Source organism: Protomyctophum parallelum, assembly GCF_964188405.1.
Source record: "Protomyctophum parallelum genome assembly, chromosome: 12".
Taxonomy (NCBI): domain Eukaryota; kingdom Metazoa; phylum Chordata; class Actinopteri; order Myctophiformes; family Myctophidae; genus Protomyctophum; species Protomyctophum parallelum.
In genome coordinates, this window is record NC_139712.1 from 44,636,484 (window position 1) to 44,661,186 (window position 24,703).

The window sequence follows — 24,703 nt, forward strand, 5'->3', positions numbered from 1 at the left end:
TGAGGTGCTGACCGAACAGAGAGGTGGTGGAGCCCTCCTGCATTACCATCATCGTTGTTTCAATATTAACACTTCTGAAGAGAAGTAGATGTTGAAGACGGAGCGAGTGAGTGTAATTACCGCTTTCACAAACGGAAGCAAGATAAGAGGTGTATTCATACTGTGGGGAATGTTACGTGATTGGCTGTGAGACATGGGACGCAGGTGAACTTGATAAGGAGATAGAGAATGGGAGTGATCGGGTTGAGCAGTGGGTGGTCTCCACTCCTGAACCTGCGTTGAACACAACTTCATTTATTGCATCATCAGCTTGGATCACAGAACCAGTTACAGTAGTTAGCACAAAAGAATACCTCTACTCACTTTAAATTATTTTATTTTCCCATAGTTTTTGAGTGCATATGTAAACAACCATACACAAATATAATATTCAAACACTGTCTTTTTTTCTTTTAATTAAAACAAAAAATTAGTAAAACTATACACAAGTGTGCAACTCAACCCAAAGATATGGATGCCAAAACATGTTTAACTTTCTCTCTGACAATACTACGTTTCAATTCAAAGGGCAAAATAGTTCAGTTACAATAGATTCCTCAAGTCGGTATTATTGTTGTGTGGCCCTAAAAAGGAAAGGGGGGAATGAATGGGGTGGTTACACATGAACTGTTATATTATCTAATTTTAAAAACAAATTAGTAGTCCGGCAGCCGACAGGCTTCTTTTGTTTAAAGTTGGACATTTTGTATATAGCCTTTTTTTATTGGCCTAAAATCTTGTCTATATACATACATTCATGAATCCACTTGCTGACCGGCTGTTAGTATTGGGCTTTTTTTTCCATTAACAACCTATGGCAGGCAAAATTGTCAAAAATGTCAAACTTTCCTTATGCTTTAAGTAGCATGTGACATGTCAAACTAGGGGTTTTTCATGGTTTTGAATCCATTCCAAGCATTAGTTTTGCACAAAAAAACACTCCTTGGGCTAAAAACCGCCATAGACGTCATGACAAATGTGATGAGGTCAGCACAAATGTGATGAGGTCAGCACATTTTGGGCAAGTGGCTGTGGCTGTTTTTAGCCCAAGGAATGTATTTTGTGCAAAACTAAAGCTTGGAATGGATTCAGAATCATGAAAAGTTTGTCATTTTTGCCTGCCATAGGATGTTAATGGCAGGGTCACAAGAAACCCCTATCAAAGAATTGTCCAATATCAACAGCCGGTCAGCAAGTGGATTCATGAATATACAATATTTTAGGCCAATAAAAAAGACCATATACAAAATTTCCCACCCGTCCACCTCGACTGCCGGACTATAGGCCTTATTCATTGAAATGCAAACACTGTAGCAACAATGAGCCGCGGTCATGCTACTGGGTAAATGCTGGGGTGTCATGTTCTTTATTCATTTATTTGGAACCGAAAATGAATGAAACTTGTTTAGTTCATGAAAACTGTTCAGCCCTGCATGTACCCCGGACCACCTTCACCCAAACATATATGCTGTAAAAATCGATATAGAGTCCCGAAGTCCTGACGTCACTCCCAGGACTCACTCGCCGAAGTATATATTTTTCTTCTATTGAGAATCCCATTGGGAAATATTAGATAGTGTCAGAAAATAACTCTGTTCCAAAAATAATCAAATCAGCCCTCTTACTCTGGCAGGCATGTCTGTGTCATTTCTGACATTGACTTATATACGTTTGATATCCTCTGTGTTTGGAGTGGAGAGAAATAAATAATAATCTTAACTCTTTGGATAAATTAGTACGTTTTCGCGGTCAGTTGATGCTTCATATCCTTGTGAGTAATACAATCGCGGGGCTGATTTGGTTATTTTTGGAACACAGTTCCTCTGATGCGATCTAAGATCGCTCCGTTACCCATGGGGGATAGCAGCCTTTAAAGCATGATGTCAGACATTGGGGTCTCTATTCACTTTTAATGATATAAATAAGATACCGGGCTCGACTCGTCCCCATCAGTGTATTCTATCTCTCTCATGCAAATTCCCAACTCTCTCTCACACACACACAGCCTGTGATATTACTGTAGGTGGTGTACCATGAGAAGTGTCCAGGGCAATAAATCACTGTCGACAGAGACGACTGTTGACACGAGATGAATTGAACATTTTTCTTGCCGGCGGCGTCACAATCGGAATCTAACTCACATGATCAAAGGAGCGAGGACAGACGAGCCGTGCTGCTGTCGAGGCCCCATGGGGCTTTGGCCTACACAATAATACTCCTCGCGTTCCCTCGAGTGCCGCTGTCTTTGCTGGAAGTACAAAGACACGCTTGTGTCACTACAAACAGCCTTTTTCTCGCATTACCGTCGTTAATATGCAGCGCCAGATGAAAGGCGTGTCAGGAGACGTCCCGTTTCTAGGCTCTCCAGGGAGAGATGGTAGATTGTGGATGCTTTAAGAGTCATTTAATAATAACTTCCATGTATCGCGGTGTCAAGTGCCTGAAATATGGCCACGCGACGGCATTGGGGATACGCCACATTGTGGTTGTGAGCGGCAACGTTTTGGTGCGCGGCGTCATTGTACGACAGAGCATAAATTAGGTAATAATTCCTATATGCCACCTTTTCAATTTGAAAAGATGAGACCCAGTTTTACAAAATAATAAAAAATACAAATTATATTTCCAAGCACAAAATTAAATCAGATCGTGGCACTTTTCAAGTACCACAGTGATAGCACAATTGTACAGCCAAGACCCTTGATGCTTTACAAATATCAAATTGATGGATTTCAGCTGAAGATCACAGCTGAAATGACATACAATATAGCTATATAGCTATAGTAGGATTTCCCCCAAATGTAGCATTTTTAGAACAGAACTCTGAATGCACAGAGCAAGATGGCACCGCATACTGTACATAGCCTACAGTAATGCAGCTGCTCCATAGCTGGAAAGCCCTCCTTCTACTGTTTGCTGAATATTTGCGACACTTAGCAGTAAAAGAAAATACTGACCCCCCCCAACCGATTTTGCCAGCTTGGCCATTTTTTCTAAACTTTGTACCTTCATAAGCTAGTAACAGTTAAACAAGAATAGTTGAGGAGTACATTTCACAGAATGCACTTGTGTATTAAACTACTGTATCACATCTGGCCTTTAAAATAAAAGAGTATTTCAGACCAAATACATAGAGAATAAGACTACTTGCAACATGACAATTTTACAGGCAGGTAAGGTACTGTATAATGCGTGTGTTCAGTGGTATTCGGAGCCAGTAGGAAATTGACATCTTTGTCCGATGCAGAAAATGGTTAAATATAGCAGGGGTGCTTCAGAGATAAAACATTAAAGAAAAAATGATTCTTCAGAGCTATTTTCGACACATCCATGCATGTTCTCTTTTCACTTCCATGGGTTACACACTTCAAATGGCACTTAAAAAAGAAAAAAAACAGAGTTGTCTTGCTTTCACAGAGAGGACAAGCAGAAGGAATGTGTGCTGCAGGGGGGGGTGTGTAGTATACTGTAGGTAGTGTGTCAGGGTGGAAAAAAGACCTGCGACGAGTCAAATCTTCTTTGGGTTCCATTCGGCTTCCAATACTGCGCATGTCCTGCACATGACCTCATTATGTACAAAAAATAAAAGAAATGTATTATCCATGTGGAAAAGAAAGAAAACACGACATTGAAACGGTGAACTCGTTGTGAGATTATCGACACTATTTCGCAAAGAGAGAAGTTCGGGAGGAAAACGTTCATCCCATATATACCCACCTTGATTTTAGTTCCCTTTTTTTCATCACAAGTGGACACGGAATTGACAAATACTGTACGAAAAAGAGACACAAAAGAGACAAAAACTCAACTCATCTGGCACTGTGAACAGTTGGCAAATACATAAAATCGAAAAAGAACAGTGGTGGGGGGGGGGGGAAGAAGGACGACAACAAAAAACAAGAACAACACACATTTGTCGGCAGGCAACGTCTAGTTCACGGAGGCAGCACAGTCGCCATCCTGTGGTCGCTCGCAGCAGTACAGTAGTAGATTAGTACTAATCGACCCTTGATTGACGGTGTAGTAGTAGTAGTAGTAGTAGTAGTAGTAGTAGTAGTAGTAGTAGTAGGTATTCAATAGTCCGTTCTCCCCAAACGTTTTAATCCTGATTTATACTGACACGGCGGTGTCACGCGAAAATAGACTATCTTTCCCGCGACACCGTTGACCATGACGGAGCATAAATTACGCATTACACGTCTCCAGGAGACCATTCTCAAGTGTGATTGTTAACCAACCGATAAAGTGCTTTCTCAAAGAAAAGAAAAAAAAAACCCTCCTTCTTCTACTCCTCCTCCTCCTCATCATCATCATCATCATCATCATCATCATCTTCATTTGTACAATACATCAGTAGGGTAAACGGCGCGGGCAGGAATGAAAAGAGGGAGACGTAAAAAAGAAAAGCAACCAGTTCAGGCACGAGCAGACGGGTCTTCTACCCCTCCCTCCTCCTCCTCCTCCTCCTCCTGCGTTTTTGTCTTATTTTTTGTTGTTGTTTTTTTTCTTCATTTATTTCCCGTCGCTCTACTTCTTGAACGGCGTCAGTCTGCCGATGTTGTGCCAGAAGGTGGAGGTCTTGCGGGAGGTCTTGGGCTCGGCCAGCATGAACACCTGCTGCTGGGGCAGCGCGTTGGGCAGGGACGGGTGCTTCTGGCGGAGCAGGAAGTCGTAGTATGGCCTGGTCACCGCTGGGGAGGACGACAAAATGCACTCCATTAGTACTCCATTGTTTTACTTAACCCATAATGGGGGACGGGAACCCCTTTTGGTGATTTAAAGCATCATGTTATACTTTAGCTATTTGAAAAATAGCAGATCTACAAGTTTGTAGCGTGGCAATGTGAAAATGTGGCGCAAATCTTTGAATATATATTCTTTCAGAGAGAACATTTTTAACTCAAATCTTTGCTTCTGGGGCGGGGTCCCTGGAACAACATGTTTTCAGATGGGGGTCGGTGGCCAATTCTGGGGGTCCTTGACATGGAATCTTTTGAGAACCACTGACATAGAAACATGGGTTTTTCAGAAAACTGTCAGGATTTAGAAGACATTTGTAGATTCTTGTGTCAGGTCTAAATGGGGTAAGTACAAGTATCAATGCTGCAATATAGAAATACTCTGTTACAAGTTTTAAAAAAAGAATTCAAAGTAAAAAAGAATTTAAAGTAAAAAATGTGGGCATCAAAATGTACTCATAATAGTACTCCTCATATTGCAGAATGTCCCATTTTCAAGTTTTTAAATAATGCAACATCTTTTGACTTTCATTCATACATTCATTCAAGAAGCATCCATGTCTCTTTTGGATCTCAAGCTAAAAGGTTTTGGAACCACTTAACTAGACCACTGGGAGATAGATTGCTGAGGTGGGGCGCCACACATGTATGTACGCACTGTGTACCATTAGTGCAGGGGCCAACACTGATATTTTCATGAATTTGTACCACGTAAGGTGACCGTACAAAAAAATATATATTTTTGTATTCCTACATGTCTCTAGTTTATATTTTGGTATGATAACACATAACTATATTTGACCACACCATAGACAATCTACTGTATATACAGTAAGGCAACATTTTCCAAATGTCATAACCCTATAACACCTGGACATATTTCTACTTGCAAAAAAGAGATTTCAACCTTACTACTACTTGTACTACTAGGACTTTGTAGAGGAAATTATGTAAAAAAATTAAAAATAAGTAATTTTTATGCACATTTATAATAATTATTAAAATAATAATAATAAATGAATAATTTTCATTTGGGGGATATCTTTCACAATAATAAATAAAACATGTTCTAGACATTCTAATGATCACAAAAAAACATATATTACATTATATTACATGGACGGACCGCATCAGAAATGTGGACCTCTATGGGGACCTACCACGGGTCACGGACAAAGTCAGAGAGAGAAGGATGAGGCTGGCAGGGCACTGCGTCAGGCACCCAGAACTAGAGGCAAGTAAATTGACTCTATGGGAGCCAACCCAGGGCAAAGCCAGGAGGGGAAAGAAGCGTACCACCTATGTAGACGTGCTGCGGCGCGACAGCTTGGCTGACAACACTGCAGAGCTCAAGAAACTGATCATGTTGGATAGGAATTTGTGGAGGGCAGCGATCCAGGAATCCCGAGTTGGTGTTAGCTAGACCTCACTCTCGCAGCAACTATAATTGCAATGTTGGGTCGGGTTGAGTAGAATGTGATGTGTCAAACTAGGCCCGGGGGTTTTCATGATTCTGATCCATTCCAGGCATTACACACATTTCGGCAAGTGGCTATGGCCGAATTTAGGCCAAGGAGTGTATTTCGTGCAAAACGAATGCTTGGAATGGATGGTACCAAAATCTGGCTCGGCCCCTGGAGTATACATCAGCTCCCAGAACTTACTTACTTAGGTGCTATTTACACGAGGATGGTGTTCATAGAAAATGGCATTAGGTGCTATTTACACGAGGATGGTGTTCATAGAAAATGGCAAAGTCCCGTTGCGTTCTCATTTCTTCTTACCCTTTACACGAGAACGCACATGTTATGCTATAATGTGCTATTATGCTATAATGTCACTAGGTGGCGATAATGGGCTGCCAAATAGACAGGTCACCCACGTACAAGAAGAAGAACCCCTTCACGCAAGCCTGCGCAACACGGCTCCGGCAAATCTAGAACTTCCTGTTTGAGAGCTAGCAAATTTAAGACATCCGGTTGCTTTCAGAATAAAAGTGTCGTTAATTAAATAATGATTACATTACATTATTAGTATTATTATTACATTACAGCTATTGTAAAGACACACATTATGTTTCTGTGTAAAAAATAAGTAATTAAATAACACAGAAACATAATGTGTGTCTTATAGCATCATTTAAATGCTTAATTTGTAGTTTTAATGTGCAAATTAAACTTTTTTCAATACTCTAGAGGATACTCTTATTTTGAAGAGATGGTCTTAAATTTGCTAGCTTAGATTTGCCAAAAAACAGTGCAAGCGGCGCAACACTGCTCTGGGCTGACACTGACAGGCAAAAGCGCCACGGGATGGTATATATTTTATAATACATTAGGCTACATAAACGCTGCTGCTGCCGCCTATCACAAGGCTTTTTATTTACATCATGGTTTTACATTCACCATCGCTGATGAGCAGCACTTTGTAGGCGAGGAGGGAGGCTTGTTCAGGAACTCCATTATATCATAATTATATGGCTCTGCATCAATGAAATAAACATATGCGCTGTGAGCCAACGTGAGCCATGATGTCATAAGTTTTGCGGATTCACCGTTTTGCCCGTTTACACGGAGAAGGGATAAAACGGCGTTCTCAAAGATTTCCACTCTGGAAGGTGGTTTCACTTTGTTGCGTTTTCACCTCTAAACAACCACAGCAAACGGTACTTTATTTTGCCGTTTTCTATGAACACCATCCTCGTGTAAATAGCACCTTAGTTACCCAAGCAGCGCCGTATCCGGCACTTCACAGATGGGGGGGACGAATCCGAACCGGCCCACATGCACGGGCGCGAAGCGCCCGTGCATGTGGGGCGATTCGCACGGGCGCGGGCACTTGTAACTCTCAAGAGTTAAGGTCATTACACACTGGCGAATTAGCGACGCGATGCGAATAAGCGATCTGAAAATGCGAAATATTGCATGTTGCAGTTCGCCTGCGAATCTCTGCAAAATACGACACCAGAGCGAACAAATAAAAGCGAAAACGGTCGCATTTTCGCACATTCGCACATTCGCCACTGATGTGGAAGCTTGCATGGACTTCAATTGGTTTTTTTTAAATGCGAATTATTCGCACGAATATATCGCGTCGCCAATTCGCCAGTGTGTAATGACCTTTAAATTAACATTGATTTTACAATATAAATTGTAAAATCTAAAAATGCCATTAAATGGGTGTCCGTAGCCTAATGCATGTCAAACTAGTGGTCCTTAATTAGCGGGGCTAATTAGTGTCAATTTGGGGGTCCTTGGCATGAAAAGGTTTGGGAAGCGCAGGTACCTTTGGGTTTCCCAGCAGGGTGTCTTTTGCACGCGTTCACCATAGCCTGCTTCTTTTGGACTTCAGTGAGAGAGAAGCCTGAAATGACAACAAGACATTAATCAAGAGCGCAGCTAATGTAGTAAAACATTCTAATTGTTCTGCCTTTGAGCACCGTATTCTGGGCATGTCATAATGGGCAAGCATTCTGTAAAGACGGCAGACCTACTAATACAAGCTCACAATGAGACACACAACAGGGGGGGGGGGGGGGGCAAATACGGACCCCTGGGGCACAGTTAAACAAAGTATTTTACAATAGGTGTCATTAAGATCCCAATCTTGTACCCTTCATTGGTGTATTATACTCTAATCCTACAAAGCATCACCATAGTATATTATAGTGTAGTGTAGTGTAGTGTAGTGTAGTGTAGTGTAGTGTAGTGTAGTGTAGTGTAGTGTAGTGTAGTGTAGTGTAGTGTAGTGTAGTGTAGTGTAGTGTAGTGTAGTGTAGTGTAGTGTAGTGTAGTGTAGTGTAGTGTAGTGTAGTGTAGTGTAGTGTAGTGTAGTGTAGTGTAGTGTAGTGTAGTGTAGTGTAGTGTAGTGTAGTATAGTATAGTATAGTATAGTATAGTATAGTATAGTATAGTATAGTATAGTATAGTATAGTATAGTATAGTATAGTATAGTATAGTATAGTATAGTATAGTATAGTATAGTATAGTATAGTATAGTATAGTATAGTCACTCATATTTGATACAGTCTAGCTGTTTCTAGCGAAAAGTGAGAAGAGTGAAACCGCTGGGATGATTTGTTAATTTTTCAAACACAGTTCTTCATCAACATCAAATATCTAAATACTGAATCAAGCAAATTAAAAACAGTTTGGGGTGCTCACAAAAGCCTGAGTATAGACTATAGACTATGAAATTACCCAATTTTCTTTTGAAAGTGAAATTTACCGCGAATCCGCGATTTAAACCACGGTCGGTGCGGCCGGGGCCCATTCGTTGGTGACATACAGTAACTAATGACTGACCTGTCTCGCGGTCGTGCTGCACCTGTCTCCTCTCGTCGGAGAAGGCCCGGAGCCAGCGCTGCTTCTGCTCGGGTTTCTTGGCGCACAGCAGCAGGTGCACCTCGTCGGCGCCGCCGGTGGCCCGCCAGCGCAGCTTCAGGGCGTTCTTCACGCTCACGTTGAAGTCCCGCTCCTTGCCGTCCTCCACGTCCACCACCTCCATCTGGTCCATGGCCACGCGGCCTTTGTAGTACAGCATGTCCCGCCTCAGGAGGTCCTGCCACACACACACACACACACACACACACAATACATTACAGGGGAGATGTTGCCTGGGACACATTACACAGGGTTCCCCAATAGGCGGCCCGCGGGCCATTTGCGGCCCACAGAGCGCCCCCTTGTGGCCCATGAAAGAATTTCAAAAATATATATATATATATTATATATTTTTAAGGGTCCCAGATATAAATGGCATTAAATGGGGGTCAGTAGCCTATGCATGTCAAACTGGGCATCCATTTCAAATGGGGTCTTGCCCTGAAAATGAATTTTCAGGGCAAGGGCAAGACCTCGACCTCGCGTGCAGACTCGGCCCCCAGCCTGGTACGCTAGTCAAAATATGGCCCTTGAGGAAAATTAATTGGGGAACCCTGCATTACATGTTTGGAACTTTGGATGTTGTACTTTCAAGGTGAGATGCTGTGGGATGCCCTAGAGATGCCGTATCCTCTAAGCCAATGGGAGATTAAAAAAGAAACCCATAGTGAGCTTGCTGCACTGTTGTTTTTTTGTCTTTTGTGGTGAGCAGGAGCTGCAGGACGCCTGACGGAAGCTTCTAACTAACTACTGGCTGCCTTTCCTTCCCCTTTCCAAGGTTTCAACATTACAGTATCTATGCAAGGGAAATGAAACTATTTATGTATTTATCTATGTCAGCGACAGCGTTACAAAAGTAACACAGTTGCAGTAACTTACAAATATCCAACTACTGTACATATTGCACAAGACGAATGCAGCATCGATATCATACAGTATGCTGCATATACGTGTGAGCTGCAGTGCTTAGATTACCTGCTATGGAACATTATCCCCCTTGCATTTCAAAATGCAAATACTGCCTCGGTTCCTTTTTGTGAAAGTACCAAACGCAGTAATAATAAAGTGCCACGTTACACAAACAAGCATTAATTTGCAAGGTCTGTTATTATTTTAAAACGTGAATGAAACTTGGCCAACGCTCTGGCTCGCTGGATATGAAGCATTTGGACTGACCTTTTTGCAGTAGACCATCTGGTGGTCAAAGAGGAAGAACATCCGCTGCTGACTCTTGCCCTGAGGCTGGGAGAGCTTGGTCAACTCCCCGGAGAAGATAAGGTCAGAGCTCTTACTGAGCACGTCTTCACCCTGAAGGTGAGGGTGAAGGTGCAGGGTGACACACGCACACACACAACGAGCACGCACACACACACACACACACACACACACACACACACACACACACACACAGTTGTCTTAACACGGTACATAACCTTAACCTCAGCAGATACATGTTTTAACCCAAGACCCCGGAAACCGAGAGGAATTAATCGAAGCCAAATCGACACGCTGGCCGATCACAGGTACTGCAGCTGCGGCCAGACACATGAACGAGCGACACAGCAGAGCTTTCGTTCATGACCGTGCACGCCCATCACTTTTCCAACCCGGAAGAAGAGGTGAAAAGGGATACTGTACACTGGTTGAGCAACTTCATGCAAGTGGATGGGATGGGATCCGGTGCTCTCATATTGTTTTTTAACTCTATGGCTTAACCCCTTCTTCATCTTGGTACCTATACGTCTGGATGACGATACTGGGGACAAACATCTTAACTTGTCACAGACTTATATGTAAGGCATTTGTCTTCATTCACTGTGACAAGACGCTTGATCTGTGAGAGCCGACTGGACAATTAGTGGACCGTATGTTGGAACGAGGGAGTCTGGGAGAGACTGGTAAAGGATCAAGCTACCATTAATTACCTGTAGTAGCCTGTATAGTAGCCCAATCTGGCAACCCATAGGCTAAAAAAAAGGAATAGTAGTAGCCCAACCCTACAAACTCAGTCAGTCGTTCTTCGATTTTTCAAAAATAGCAGACCTACAAGCTCGTAGCGCGCCACTCGGTGGCGCGCTATGAGCTTGTAGATCTGCTATTTGTCAATAGATATAAAGCATAACATGATGCTAACACCAAAATGGTGAAGAAAAACAATTATTTGAGATAATCGCAGTTACTTTGCATAATAATGCCCACCCCTATTACTGGGCGACGCCGCTTACCTCCCAGTCCTCGATGGCGCTCTGCCACTGGGCGATCTTGTCGATGTTCTCCAGGCGCCGCTTCCTCTCGTTGATGAGCCGCGCGACGTTCTTCATGGCGTTGAGCGCGGCCTCCACGTCCTTGTAATCCCTTAGAGAGCACAGAGGACAGAGGACAGAGGACAGAGCACGAGGCGGTGGTGTCAGTGAGCGGTATGTGATTACGTATGGGCGGCAGAGAGGTTGATTCAAGATAAATCCCTTTTTGATAGTTGATAGTTCATTTTGTGGTTCATAGGACATTTTCATCATACAAGACCTACAGTATGGTCAGTTGAAAGACCAAGCACTTCGTGCACACACATTACACATTACACATTACACATTACATGTGTGGTATAAAATAAAATAAATCTCCACTGGTATAAAATAATTATGCAAATGTGTAAACTAAAACCCATACTTTTGTGTTTTGGCAGTGACATTGCACTGATTCACTGTTTATCAAGACATCGTGATCTTGACTACAGAAACAAAATGAATCATGGGAATTGTAGGAATACAGAGCAACAGCCAACACAGGTATGGGTTGCATGGAGAATAGTGTTGTGAGTGAACTTTGGGTCGTAGTAGTAGTAGTTCTATTATATAGTTTGACCATATCAAAACAAAAAGTCAATGCAGTCTTTCTTTTCTCTTTTCTTTTTTGTGCAGACTGCAGACTGGATGAAAGCTAAATAAAATCTCAGGACTGAAAATCTTTGACTCCTAATAACAGTGTGAAAGGAGGCCGTCCACAGCGCTGTTTCTAAACAATTAACAGAATGTAAAATGTAACAAAACAATGGAGGAATTTTTTTTTTTTACTGATATTGTTCCTGCTGTTCTACATGCTGCCAACCAGGCGAATAATTAAGCAATAAGCCACGAGAGGTCTCAGGTTACCGGGTATTTTACACTGCCTGGGAGCGTAGGCAGACCCGAGGCGCAGCCGAGGGTCTTCTACCTACCAGCCAGTGTAAAATACCCGGTAAGCTGGGGCCTCGAGTGGCTTATTGCTTTTCTAAAACGGTTACAAACATATAGCAATATTAAAACTGTTAAATTCACAAAAGTATCTACACTTTGTGCCACCAGAGCGAGCGACCCAGAGCCAAAACACTTCCTTGTTTTGCTCCGCAAGTAGCCTATGTGACGGGAGAATAGCGCTTGAAGTATTTACGGGGCTGCCTGGAGCCACACATTCACAGTCATATGAGCCGGGCGGTGCTTAGACGCCCGCACGGCATGTGTTTGTAAAGCAATCAAGCGCTCCCCTTCCCCAGTTCAGCTACAAGGCTGCAGTTTGATACAAAGTGATTGAAGGAGTGGGTTATCGGTGAAATTTACACCGGTCACGTGACGGTAACCAGCCAATCAGAATGAAGTATTGGGACTACCCGTTTTAGAAATAAGATTTAAGGCTTTAACTTTTGCGTTTATGAAATATCCCAGACCATTAGGTTCATTATGGAAGATGCTTCTGAACATCATTTGCTAGTTTGACCACTTTAAATACTCTAATCTTAAAAGAATACCCGTCTGCGACGCATTGAGAGCTTGCAAACAGGTTACTTTCTCTGCACAACATGTTTCCATAGAAGACATGCTGACTTCCATGGCAGTGGATTTCAACCCTTTTCCTGTCAAGGTCGATTATCTATTCATCATTTGAGCCACGGAACGGACCACCATTTGATGACATTTAACGTTAATCAAAATAATTCTTCTACATTCTCCCAATTACTGTATGTAGACTTCTTGTAAAGTAAGTAATGCAGATGTTTAACAATCATTTAACTCAATCATTTAACTCTCAAGAGTTAACCCATTCTGACCGGGCACCCATTTTGGTGTCGGCATCATGTTATGCTTTAGCTATTGAAAAATAGCAGATCTACAAGCTCATATCGCGCCACCGAGTGGCGCGATACGAGCTTGTAGGTCTGCTATTTTTTTTTAAATCGAAGAACGACTGACATTTTTAGAATCTTATCTCAGGTCAGAATGGGTTCATCAGACCAGTGTGTGTCCATGTGGAAAGCTCGTATGAATCTGATCTCAGGTCAGAATGGGTTAAATATCTAACAAGGGTCCATTCGGTTACCAGCTCACAGCTGCACGAGGACCACCTGGACCCCACTCAAGGACCACTGATTGAAAACCACTGTTCTATGGAACCACTGTTCTATGGAATCCAAAATGACTGAAATCAGTCGGACTCGTTGTGGTCAACTGTCCCCACCTGTGCTGCGGGTTGGTGTATTTGAGCAGCTCGGCCAGCTGCAGCGGGTACTTGCAGATCTTCTGGACCGGCGTGAGCAGGAAGCCGTCCAGCGAGATGTCGATCATCTTCTGGAGCAGCCGGCACGCCTCGAAGAAGAACACGTACTTGTTGACCTTCATGTGCTTGGAGAGCTGGACGCAGGCGTTGGGGTGGTTGTTGCAGTACTCCGAGTAGATCTGGAAATCGGTTTGCTGCATGGACGGAGGGAGGTGGGGGGTGGGACAGACTGTCAGTGACAAAGGGTTTCAACCACTTAAGCCCTCCCAGCAAGCAGCCTGGACAAATTAGTGACGTCTCGATTGGGGCCAGATCAAGTCAAACCAAGACTAGTCAGAACATAAATTCAGGTCCCTGGATGAATCAGAGAGGGTCCGATTGAGGCCAGATCCACTCAAGTCATATCATAACTAGTCAGATCTGGCCCAGAATAAGCTATATTATTTCAACTGGTGAAGACGTCCTGGAAATGACGTAAAGATCATCCCCATAATGGGCTGGGATCTCACTCTTGTAGAAAAATGAAAAGCCTTTAATTTAAAGTGGGTAATGCATGCATGGCAAGGTTAAAATGCACCTACGCGTTGCCGCCGTTGCGGCACATATAAACTGCCTTAATGTGAAGGCAGTTGTTCCGCAATATCATCCTTGTAAGAACTTGGTGCTCAGACGTATATATTTATGCTCACATGTTCCAGGAAGCAGCAGCCGATCTCGCTGAGGTGCGGCTGCTCTTTGTTGAACCTCTTCTCCAGAGCTTTGAGGAACTTCCTCTGGAAGCGGTAGATGTCCTCGATGTTGCCGAAGACCGTGCGGAGCTGCTCCTCGTTGAACATGTCCGTCCGCTTGCGACACTGCTTGATGTAACCCTGTGTTTAGGGTACGAGAGCAACATGAACATACCTCATTACACCCTGAACATACCTCATTACCCTGCGTTTAGGGTATGAGAGCAACATGAACATACCTCATTACACCCTGAACATACCTCATTACCCTGCGTTTAGGGTATGAGAGCAACATGAACATACCTCATTACGCCCTGAACATACCTCATTACCCTGCGTTTAGGGCATGAGAGCAAAATGAACATACCTCATTACGCTGCTTGATGTAACCCTGCGTTTTTAGGGTATGAGAGCAGAATGAATATACCTCATTACACTGCTTGATGTAACCCTGTGTTTAGGGCATGAGAGCAACATGAACATACCTCATTACACTGCTTGATGTAACCCTGTGTTTAGGGCATGAGAGCAACATGAACATACCTCATTACGCCCTGAACATACCTCATTACACTGCTTGATGTAACCCTGCGTTTAGGGTATGAGAGCAACATGAACATACCTCATTACACTGCGTTTAGGGTATGAGAGCAAAATGAACATACCTCATTACGCCCTGAACATACCTCATTACCCTGCGTTTAGGGTATGAGAGCAAAATGAACATACCTCATTACGCCCTGAACATACCTCATTACCCTGCGTTTAGGGTATGAGAGCAACATGAACATACCTCATTACGCTTACAGTGGACTATACACTGCTTGATGTAACCCTGCGTTTAGGGTATGAGAGCAAAATGAACATACCTCATTACACTGCTTGATGTAACCCTGCGTTTAGGGTATGAGAGCAAAATGAACATACCTCATATGAGAGCAAAATGAACATACCTCATTACACTGCTTGATGTAACCCTGCGTTTAGGGTATGAGAGCAACATGAACATACCTCATTACACTGCTTGATGTAACCCTGCGTTTAGGGTATGAGAGCAAAATGAACATACCTCATTACACTGCTTGATGTAACCCTGCGTTTAGGGCATGAGAGCAACATGAACATACCTCATTACACTGCTTGATGTAACCCTGCGTTTAGGGCATGAGAGCAACATGAACATATGCTTGATGTAACCCTGCGTTTAGGGCATGAGAGCAGAATGAACATTACGCTTACAGTGGACTATAGCCCTGTCACTGCTTGATGTAACCCTGCGTTTAGGGTATGAGAGCAAAATGAACATTACGCTTACAGTGGACTATAGCCCTGTCACTGCTTGATGTAACCCTGCGTTTAGGGTATGAGAGCAAAATGAACATTACGCTTACAGTGGACTATAGCCCTGTCACTGCTTGATGTAACCCTGCGTTTAGGGTATGAGAGCAAAATGAACATACCTCGTTACGCTTACAGACAGTGGACTATAGCCCCGTCAAGAAAAATATGTGTATAATGTAAATGTGTAAATATATAAAAGAAATACATGTATATGGCAATATATATGGCAATTTAATTTATTTGATGCTGAAGTAGGCCTAAACATGTTTGTTTAATTTCAAAGTTTTTATATTTAAATGAGATGAAAGTCACGACTCACATCCATAGACTGTAAAAAATATGGACAAAGCGTTCCCCGGGTCTAACATGAACGTAAAATTAAGCCTGAAATTCCTTGCACTCTAATGCACTGTAAGTCGCCATCTTTCTTGATCCGTTCTGGTCCAGCTGGCCATTGGCTGGCCCAGACAACGAGGCGGGACTTCCCCCCTTCTTCTCCGTTGGTTTTTATTTTGACTCGAGTGGGAGGGGAATCCCGATCATAGACTGTAACGGTAGCCACGCCCCTCAGAACATACGCGACTTTATGGTCATTTATTTTATAAATGGGACCATAATTTTCCAAAAAGAATATTATGACATTAGAAATGAGACTTTAAACTAGTGACTGGAAGCAGAAAGTATTCATGACCATGTTTATTAAGGTAATACAGTCTAGGTGAAGTTGGGCCAAAATACATGGGCCTCTATGGAGCTATGGGGCTTTTTGGGTCCAGTCCAGCGCCACAACAGGCCATTATATGAACTTTCAGGAAGTCCCGATTTCAAAAGAGGCTTCACGAAATATCTGGCTGACTGCCCCCCTGCTCACATCACACATTTCTCTGGTTTTACTACTGTCACATGTCGACAGGTGTGTGTGTGTGTAGGCTAAAGAGGCTTTAGGGAAACAGGTTTGCTTCTAAATGTATTCATGATGCAGGAGGCCTGACGTGCGCAATGAGGACAGGTATTCTAGTCTAGGTTGTCCATTTCTATGTTGTTGTGTTAGACAGTGTTTCCCGAACAAAGACAAGCTCACAACGTGTCGCAGCGCAATGCGTTGTGATGTGTAGATTGGCTATTTTCACTTTTAGTCTTTTAGTTCTACCAGATCTCTTTTCCACTAGTCTCTCCCGACCCTTTTTGTCTAGTTTGTATTTGTTGACGAAACCGTCAATAGATTTAGTCCTAGTCTTAGGAAACGTCAGTTAACCCATTCTGAACGGGAACCCATTTTGGTGTTAGCATCGTGTCGTGCTTTAGCTATTTAAAAATAGCAGATCTACAAGCTCATATCGCGCCACCGAGTGGCGCGATACGAGCTTGTAGGTCTGCTATTTTTGAAAATTCGAAGAACGACTGACATATAGAAACATAGCTTTATCAGAAAACTGTCAGGATGTAGAAGACGTTTATAGAATCTGATCTCAGGTCAGAATGGAGTCAACGAACTTTTTTCGCCACAGCGTCAGTGGACCAAACCAACCCACCTCACAGATGTCTTTGAGGTGCTTGATGTAGTCCCGCTCCGTGCTCATGATCTCGTTGATGACGTTGGTCCTCATCTGCTCCTTGCAGGGCAGGCCGGGGCCCAGCAGCAGCAGGCGGCCCAAGCCCTGGCCCTGGCCCTCCCCGCCCGCCTGCGTCTCCTCCAGCTGGGCCAGGTACTCCTCCATGGGCTCGTCCTGGTTCACGCGGAGCTGAGGAGGGCAGAAGACACTGTTAACCCATTCTGACCCGAGATCAGATTCTAAAAATGTCAGTCGTTCTTTGATTTTTTTTCAAAAATAGCAGACCTACAAGCTCGTATCGCGCCACTCGGTGGCGCGATATGAGCTTGTAGATCTGCTATTTTTCAATAGCTAAAGCATGACATGATGCCAACACCAAAATGGGTGCCCGGTCAGAATGGGTCAATTGTCACTGTTAAATCCTTTTTCAAAATAGCAGACCTATACAAGCTCGTAGCGTGCCACTCGGTGGCGCGCTATGAGCTTGTAGATCTGCTAATTTTTCAATAGCTAAATTATAACATGATGTTTAAAACACCAAAAGGGGTTCCCGCCCCAAAATAAGGTCCTTTCAAATGGGCCAGCGATGAACGTGCCTTATAGAAATTCATTTTCAATGAGACCTGCGTTTGTTTTTGCAGGGAATGGGAAACGGGCCAATCGTTCACATTTCCCACTCTCTGCCATTATTACAGCAGCTGCATGCCGCCGTTAATCAATGAGGGTTATTAAAGTGCAAAGTGGCCGAAGAGTTTCTGTCAGCTCCCCCAGAGAGAGAGAGAGAGAGAGAGAGAGAGAGAGAGAGACGAGAGAGAGAGAGAGTTAGAGAGAGAGAGAGAGAGAGAGTTTGAGAGAGAGAGAGAGTTAGAGAGAGAGAGAGAGAGAGAGAGAGAGAGAGAGAGAGCAGAGAGAGAGAGAGAGAGAGAGAGAGAGAGAGAGAGAGAGAGAGAGAGAGAGAGAGAGAGAGAGAGAGAGAGAGAGAGAGAGAGAGAGAGAGAGAGAGAGAGAGAGAGAGAGAGAGAGAGAGAGAGAGAGAGAGAGAGAGAGAGAGAGAGAGAGAGTTTGAGAGAGAGAGAGAGAGAGAGAGAGTTTGAGAGAGAGAGTTTGAGAGAGAGAGAGAGAGAGAGAGAGACGAGAGAGAGAGAGAGAGAGAGAGAGAGAGAGAGAGTTAGAGAAAGAAAGGAAGAAAGGAATTCTTAGGTATTTTTTCACTTTCTTCTTCAGTGTGTACAATTTTCAATACTTTTACTTCTACTCCACTACATCTCAGAGGCAACTATATTGTACTTTTACTCCACTACGATTATTATAAAACGTTAGTTACTAATTAGTAATTACTATATAGATTTTGATTATTATTACAAAACATTAGACCATTTGAAAATAGCCGATATACAAGCTCACAATGCGTCGCATCGTCTGCTATGCAGACGTCTATTTTCAAAAGTTTGTATACCTTTGATAACTTGAAATGGGACATTTCTGCATACTGAGTACATTCTACCTTTGATGTCAATACTTACTTTTTCGTACGTTTTTACGTACATTTTGAATTACGGACTTTTTCCATAGTATTTGTACTAGGCTATTATTGATATACGTTTATTTTTGTAATGTTTTTTTTAGTGTGGCTTTCACCTTTATTTTATATTTTTTATGGAGGGACAGACAGTATGCGGACAGGAAATGGGGAGAGAGATGGGGGGGGAAGACATGCAGTAAAGGCCGTCGGGATCGGGAGTCGAACCCGCGGCACACTGCCAGACTGGATTACCAGCCAAGGTGCCTGGACCGCTGAGCCACGGCCCAGGCCAAGGTGCCTGGACCGCTGAGCCACGGCCCAGGCCAAGGTGCCTGGACCGCTGAGCCACGGCCCAGGCCGATATACATTTACCTAAGTAAATCATTTGAGTACTCTTTCCACCGCCGCTTTAGCGCCGCTCACCCGTACGAAGCTGGCCGGGAACCAGCCCTCGCTGTCCAGGATGCGGCCCCACCACCACTCCTTGTTGCTGGCGTCCACTACCTCGATGACGTCCCCCGCCTTGAAGCCCAGCTCCTGGTCGTCCATGGTGACGTGGTCCCACAGCGCCTCGGCGTACACCACACTGCCATCGCTGATCAGCTGGAGACGGAAAGAGAATAGAAAATATGGTCGGCGGTTAGTTGGTTACAAGTGTGATAGTAATGGTCTGACTAACGAGAGGTCGGACCAATGACATGAAAAATAGATACTTGCAGCTTCACTCGTTTCCTAACCAGAAAGTGTGTTTTTTTTAAACATAAATGACAAGTGTGTACAGTACATTACACACCATCACATTCAAAATAATACAGAGATTGTAAATTGGCTTTTTCCCCACCATGTTGGCATGTTTGGGAAGGCCTGCCGGTCTAGCGGTTTTGTGGGTATATGAAACATTACTGCACTGTGCTTCAATCAGTAATAGCTACAGTGCTGACTCTCTGCGGCAGCACTTTGGGGAATCTGGTCATTGTAAAGGATATAAGACCGTGACGGTACACGCTACAGCACACCACACTGAAGGAATTCAAAGGGCAGGTTTTTAAAGGTGCAGGGTGTACAGTGAGTATACAGTGAAGAGTAAAGTGAAGCTAATTAATATAGCACGGGCAGATGGCATCATTGCGTCTTTGCCTCGTCATGACGCTGCAGGCTTCCATTGACAATGAATGGTAGACTGCGTCTTTGTGTCTGTCTGTGTGGACGCAACTTAAGTGGTTAAAATAGGCACAGCTGCAAAATAAGATAATCTCATAGATAAGATAGATTTTATATCCACCCGCATGATGTATGATTTTAGTTATTTTTTTTATTTTTACATAAAATACAATACAAATTACAATTGTTAGCTCTGCCCTGATGCATGAAGCGACGGGGTGACTCTGGAGCAGCAAATGGACATACGAAGGCCCGTATAGCTTTGATATCCACAGAGCAAAAATAAGATCATTGAGTCATTACACCGCTAAGCTAATAAGCATCGCCTCTGTTGGAGACGAGGCATTGATCTCTTTCCAGCCGGCGCGAGTCTGAGTGTAGCCTGACAGAGATCAATGAGCTGATGCCATGGTGAGGTAAGCAAGCCAAGATGGAGGGGGGAGGGGAACAAGCAGCCAGGTCTACGAAGCCCATGAGAAACGCCGCATGAGCACTTCCTACGGTACACCGATAGCAAGTTCACAACGTTGCCATGTGAGCTTGTTGATCGGTTATTTTCAACAAAAATCCCGGAGAGAGAAAAAAGTGACAAATGTTGGAACATTAGGAAACTATAGCACTGGCACAAATAAGCAACTGCACTTTAGAAACGAGCCCCAAAAACCGCAACCACCCAATATTTACAACGGACTTAAAAAGAAAAACAAGCCCAAAGTTACTTATAATAAGCCGACATGGCAACGGTGGATGGAAGGCATCTAGGGATGCGAGAAAGACTGTTAGCATGATGATGATTCAAGTTTCTTTATTGGGAAAAAGACCCCTTGAGATGTACCATCTCGTTTTCGAGGGGCTCCCAACACAGATACATATATGTCACAACATTAGATGAGAGAGCAGAGGAGGGAGAGGAGAGAAAGGAGCACTTTAGCCATCTTCAACCAGGTCTTCATATGACCCATTAAGGCTATAAGCCTAAGGCCTGAGGCCCATTCTACAAATGCCCTCTAAATAATTTAGTTCTCAAACCTTTTCATGCCAAGGACCCCCAAATTGATAGCCTATAATATGTATTTGGCCATTTGTCAGACTTGGTGACTGACTAACCAGCAGGCTCTTTCTGCCTTGTTCCGCCCTGGTTCCGCCTTGTTAATGTTGAATTTGCTAAAACATCATTTTTGGAAAAACCTAAAAAATGATATGCCCTGACCGTGTCACCATGCTGCGACTGTGATGTTCCTTTTTGAAAAGCAAGTCTAAAACAAGAATTGAGTTGCACAGAATGTGAATACGAAGCAACTGAAAAACATGTTATTTCAATGGTAGTGGATGGAGAGAAAGGGCAACCAATGGGTGCGAAGAGGGGCACAACCACGGGCGGGACTTGACAAAGGGTGGTATGCGAGTGGCATCATCATCATACCGGGATGATAGTTATGCGGGAACGCCCACTGAGTGGCAAAAAACTACTTTCTGGCCTTGACCATCCAAACAGAAAAACCTGATTGCATTAAACATTAAATTAAATTGCCATGGCACTCACTCGATTTGCCACACACTTTTTATGCATGCGCATAGCTATAGCCTGGCTAATAAGCCAGACCGAATCAGCCGTTGGCAAAAAAAAGAATTGCCTGCCGGCGCGACAGTGTTGTGTGATATTAGTCTGGCTTATTAGCCAGGCTGGCGCATAGCCTCTATTGAAAATTTGAGACAGAGGGAGATCGAGAGAGAGAGAGGGTGAAAAGAGATGTTATCGATGTAGGCAGTCATTGCAGTGGTCATATTTCATAGCATGTGGTAAACAAACAGCAGCGATCGTACTGCATCACCATGCTCTGGTCTATCTAGTCTACGCTGCTGCTCCGCCTCGTATAGTCCCGCCCCCTAACAGGGCCCAGGAAATGATTCCCCGTTCATTTTCCTCATAGACATTTCAATAAAGTATTTATTTAAAGACCTTTTAAGCCAACTCAAGTTGTGAGAAATCATGACAACAAACAAAACATTTTGCGCCGTTGTTGTTGTTTTCTTCTTTGTAATTATTTGTTTGGTCCAAAATATTGTGTTTGTTGTCATGATTCGTCACGACTCGAGTTGGATTCGTACGACGCTTAAAAGGTCTTTAAATGAATACTTTTTGAAATGTCTATGGGGAAAAATGCATTGGGAATTATTTCCTGGGCCTGGCGTCGTCATGAAAGGGGGCGGGACTGCGACGCTCTATAGAGCCCACACTAAACCCTGTTGTAGGCCAGTGTTGTTTTCGTCGACTAAAACTAAGACGAAGTCCTTTTTCCACTGACAAAAACGAAATGGAAACTAAATGAAAACTAAGCTATGATGACTAGAACTCAGACTAATTATACTGACAATTTCATCAACAAATAAAAACCAGACAAAATTTTTAGGAAGGGACTAGTGGACAAGAGATAATTTTACACTGGCTGGGTTGCATGCTGAAAATAGCAAATCTACAAGCACACAACGTGTCGCGCTGCGATGCGTTGTGAGCTTGTAGATCGGCTATTTCTCAGCAAATGTAAAAACTGTCATTACGACGGCATCAAGGCCCGCCAAAATAAATTTTAGTCGACTAAATCACCTGTAGATTTAGTTGACTAAAATCTTATGATATTTAGACGACTAAAACTAGACTACCACTAAAATGTGACTAAAACTAAATGAAACTATTCAAGAGACTATATGACTAAAACTAAAATCAAAATTTGCTGCCAAAAACAACACTGCAGGCCTACTGCTTCACTGGTACCCGCCTTAGCACAACATTTCGCGAGAGAAATGGGCAGCCAGGTCTATGGAAACAAGCCCAAAATAAGTGAATATAGAGGCCACAGCAAAACTATACTGTATATCAAGATTTACAAAGAGGGGTTTACAAGATCCAGATTCAGATTGGCAAAATGCATAATAATCTGTTGGTTCTTGACATGAAAATGTTTGAGAACCCCTGGTTTCAACAACATTTAGGAAACAAGCCCATATAAGCAACTACTGTATACTTTAGAAACAAGCCCAAATAAGCAAATACACTTTAGAAACAAGCCCAAATAAGCAACTACACTTTAGAAACAAGCCCAAATAAGCAACTACACTTTAGAAACAAGCCCAAATAAGCAACTACACTTTAGAAACAAGCCCAAATATGCAACTACACTTTAGAAACAAGCCCAAATAAGCAACTACACTTTAGAAACAAGCCCAAATAAGCAACTACACTTTAGAAACAAGCCCAAATATGCAACTACACTTTAGAAACAAGCCCAAATAAGCAACTACACTTTAGAAACAAGCCCAAATAAGCAACTACACTTTAGAAACAAGCCCAAATAAGCAACTGCACTTTAGAAACAAGCCCAAATAAGCAACTACACTTTAGAAACAAGCCCAAATAAGCAACTAAACTTTAGAAACAAGCCCAAGTAAGCAACTACACTTTAGCCCCCAAAACCCACAACCCACAACTACCAATTATATTTACAAGCAACTTCACAGGGAAAAAAGGCCAAAGTCAACTATAATAAGCAAACATGGCAACACTGCACAGCTGCAATGTTTTTGGCACATAAGGGACTAAGGCTGTGATGTCTTTCCATACATCAGCATTTCTAGCTATCCATAAAAAAAAACCATGTTCTGGCGATGTCATCTGCTTTGCTACCATTTTGATTGGTTGGTGTGAACCAATCGCAGAAGACTGACGCTTTTGCCAACGCAACCCATCCCAGAAAACTGCTGCCGTGGGAAGGGAATTCGGTCTGAATAATGAAGAGAGACTAAATGAAAATGCAGAGTGTCAATGCTACTGCCTTTGAGTAGATGAAAGTGCATTTTTGATGTGTTTTTCTTCATTATTTCTGCAATATTCTGTGACTGGCTGTGGTCTACCCGACACCCTGTTGAGGGAGACAACGGTGGCCTGTTGCTAGGCAACACTGTCACGTCGTGTTGCCTCTCCTCTCCACCTTCTTATGGTGGGAACCCAATGGGCTAGCCCTTTATAAGAGAGTCTGTCTGTCTGTCTGTCTGTCTGTCTGTCTGTCTGTCTGTCTGTCTGTCTGTCTGTCTGTCATCATACAGTTGAATGAAGTGTACTCGGATACAGATCGATGCAATGTGAAAGCATTGGATACAGTTGAATGAAGTGTACTCGGATACAGATCGATGCAATGTGAAAGCACTGGATACAGTTGAATGAAGTGTACTCGGATACAGATCGATGCAATGTGAAAGCATTGGATACAGTTGAATGAAGTGTACTCGGATACAGATCGATGCAATGTGAAAGCATTGGATACAGTTGAATGAAGTGTACTCGGATACAGATCGATGCAATGTGAAAGCATTGGATACAGTTGAATGAAGTGTACTCGGATACAGATCGATGCAGTGTGAAAGCATTGGATACAGTTGAATGAAGTGTGCTCGGATACAGATCGATGCAATGTGAAAGCATTGGATACAGTTGAATGAAGTGTACCCGGGTGCGGAAGAACCAAGGCCAATGCGAACCATGACCAGGCACTGGGGAACAGTTTGAATTAAACAGATTCAGTGTGAACCTGCCCTTAGATGTTTTTTTTCGTCTCAACTGCTCATTGATGAGACACTGTGGCTAAACCGTCCGGGCCGACCAGGACACGCGTGTGACTTCGTATAGAAATGACTGTATTGTACTGTCTGTATTGCT

General features: G+C 43.2%; 1 protein-coding gene across 2 annotated transcripts in view; it reads right to left on the minus strand.

Annotated features, from left to right (window-relative positions):
- Nucleotides 1–359: 359 nt before the first annotated feature.
- The window catches only part of LOC310868230 (rho guanine nucleotide exchange factor 4-like), a 41,249-nt gene continuing 16,905 nt past the window's right edge, over nt 360–24,703 (minus strand). For both annotated transcript variants that reach the window (XM_083778562.1, XM_083778561.1), the window contains exons 2-10: nt 19,255–19,434; nt 17,289–17,498; nt 14,377–14,556; nt 13,649–13,881; nt 11,386–11,515; nt 10,337–10,468; nt 9,083–9,338; nt 8,064–8,141; nt 360–4,730 (exon numbers count right to left, since the gene is read on the minus strand). In XM_083778562.1, coding sequence (XP_083634688.1) covers nt 4,567–4,730; nt 8,064–8,141; nt 9,083–9,338; nt 10,337–10,468; nt 11,386–11,515; nt 13,649–13,881; nt 14,377–14,556; nt 17,289–17,498; nt 19,255–19,380 — 1,509 coding nt within the window. In that variant the 5' untranslated portion in view covers nt 19,381–19,434 and the 3' untranslated portion in view covers nt 360–4,566. The remainder of the gene's footprint in view (nt 4,731–8,063; nt 8,142–9,082; nt 9,339–10,336; nt 10,469–11,385; nt 11,516–13,648; nt 13,882–14,376; nt 14,557–17,288; nt 17,499–19,254; nt 19,435–24,703) is intronic.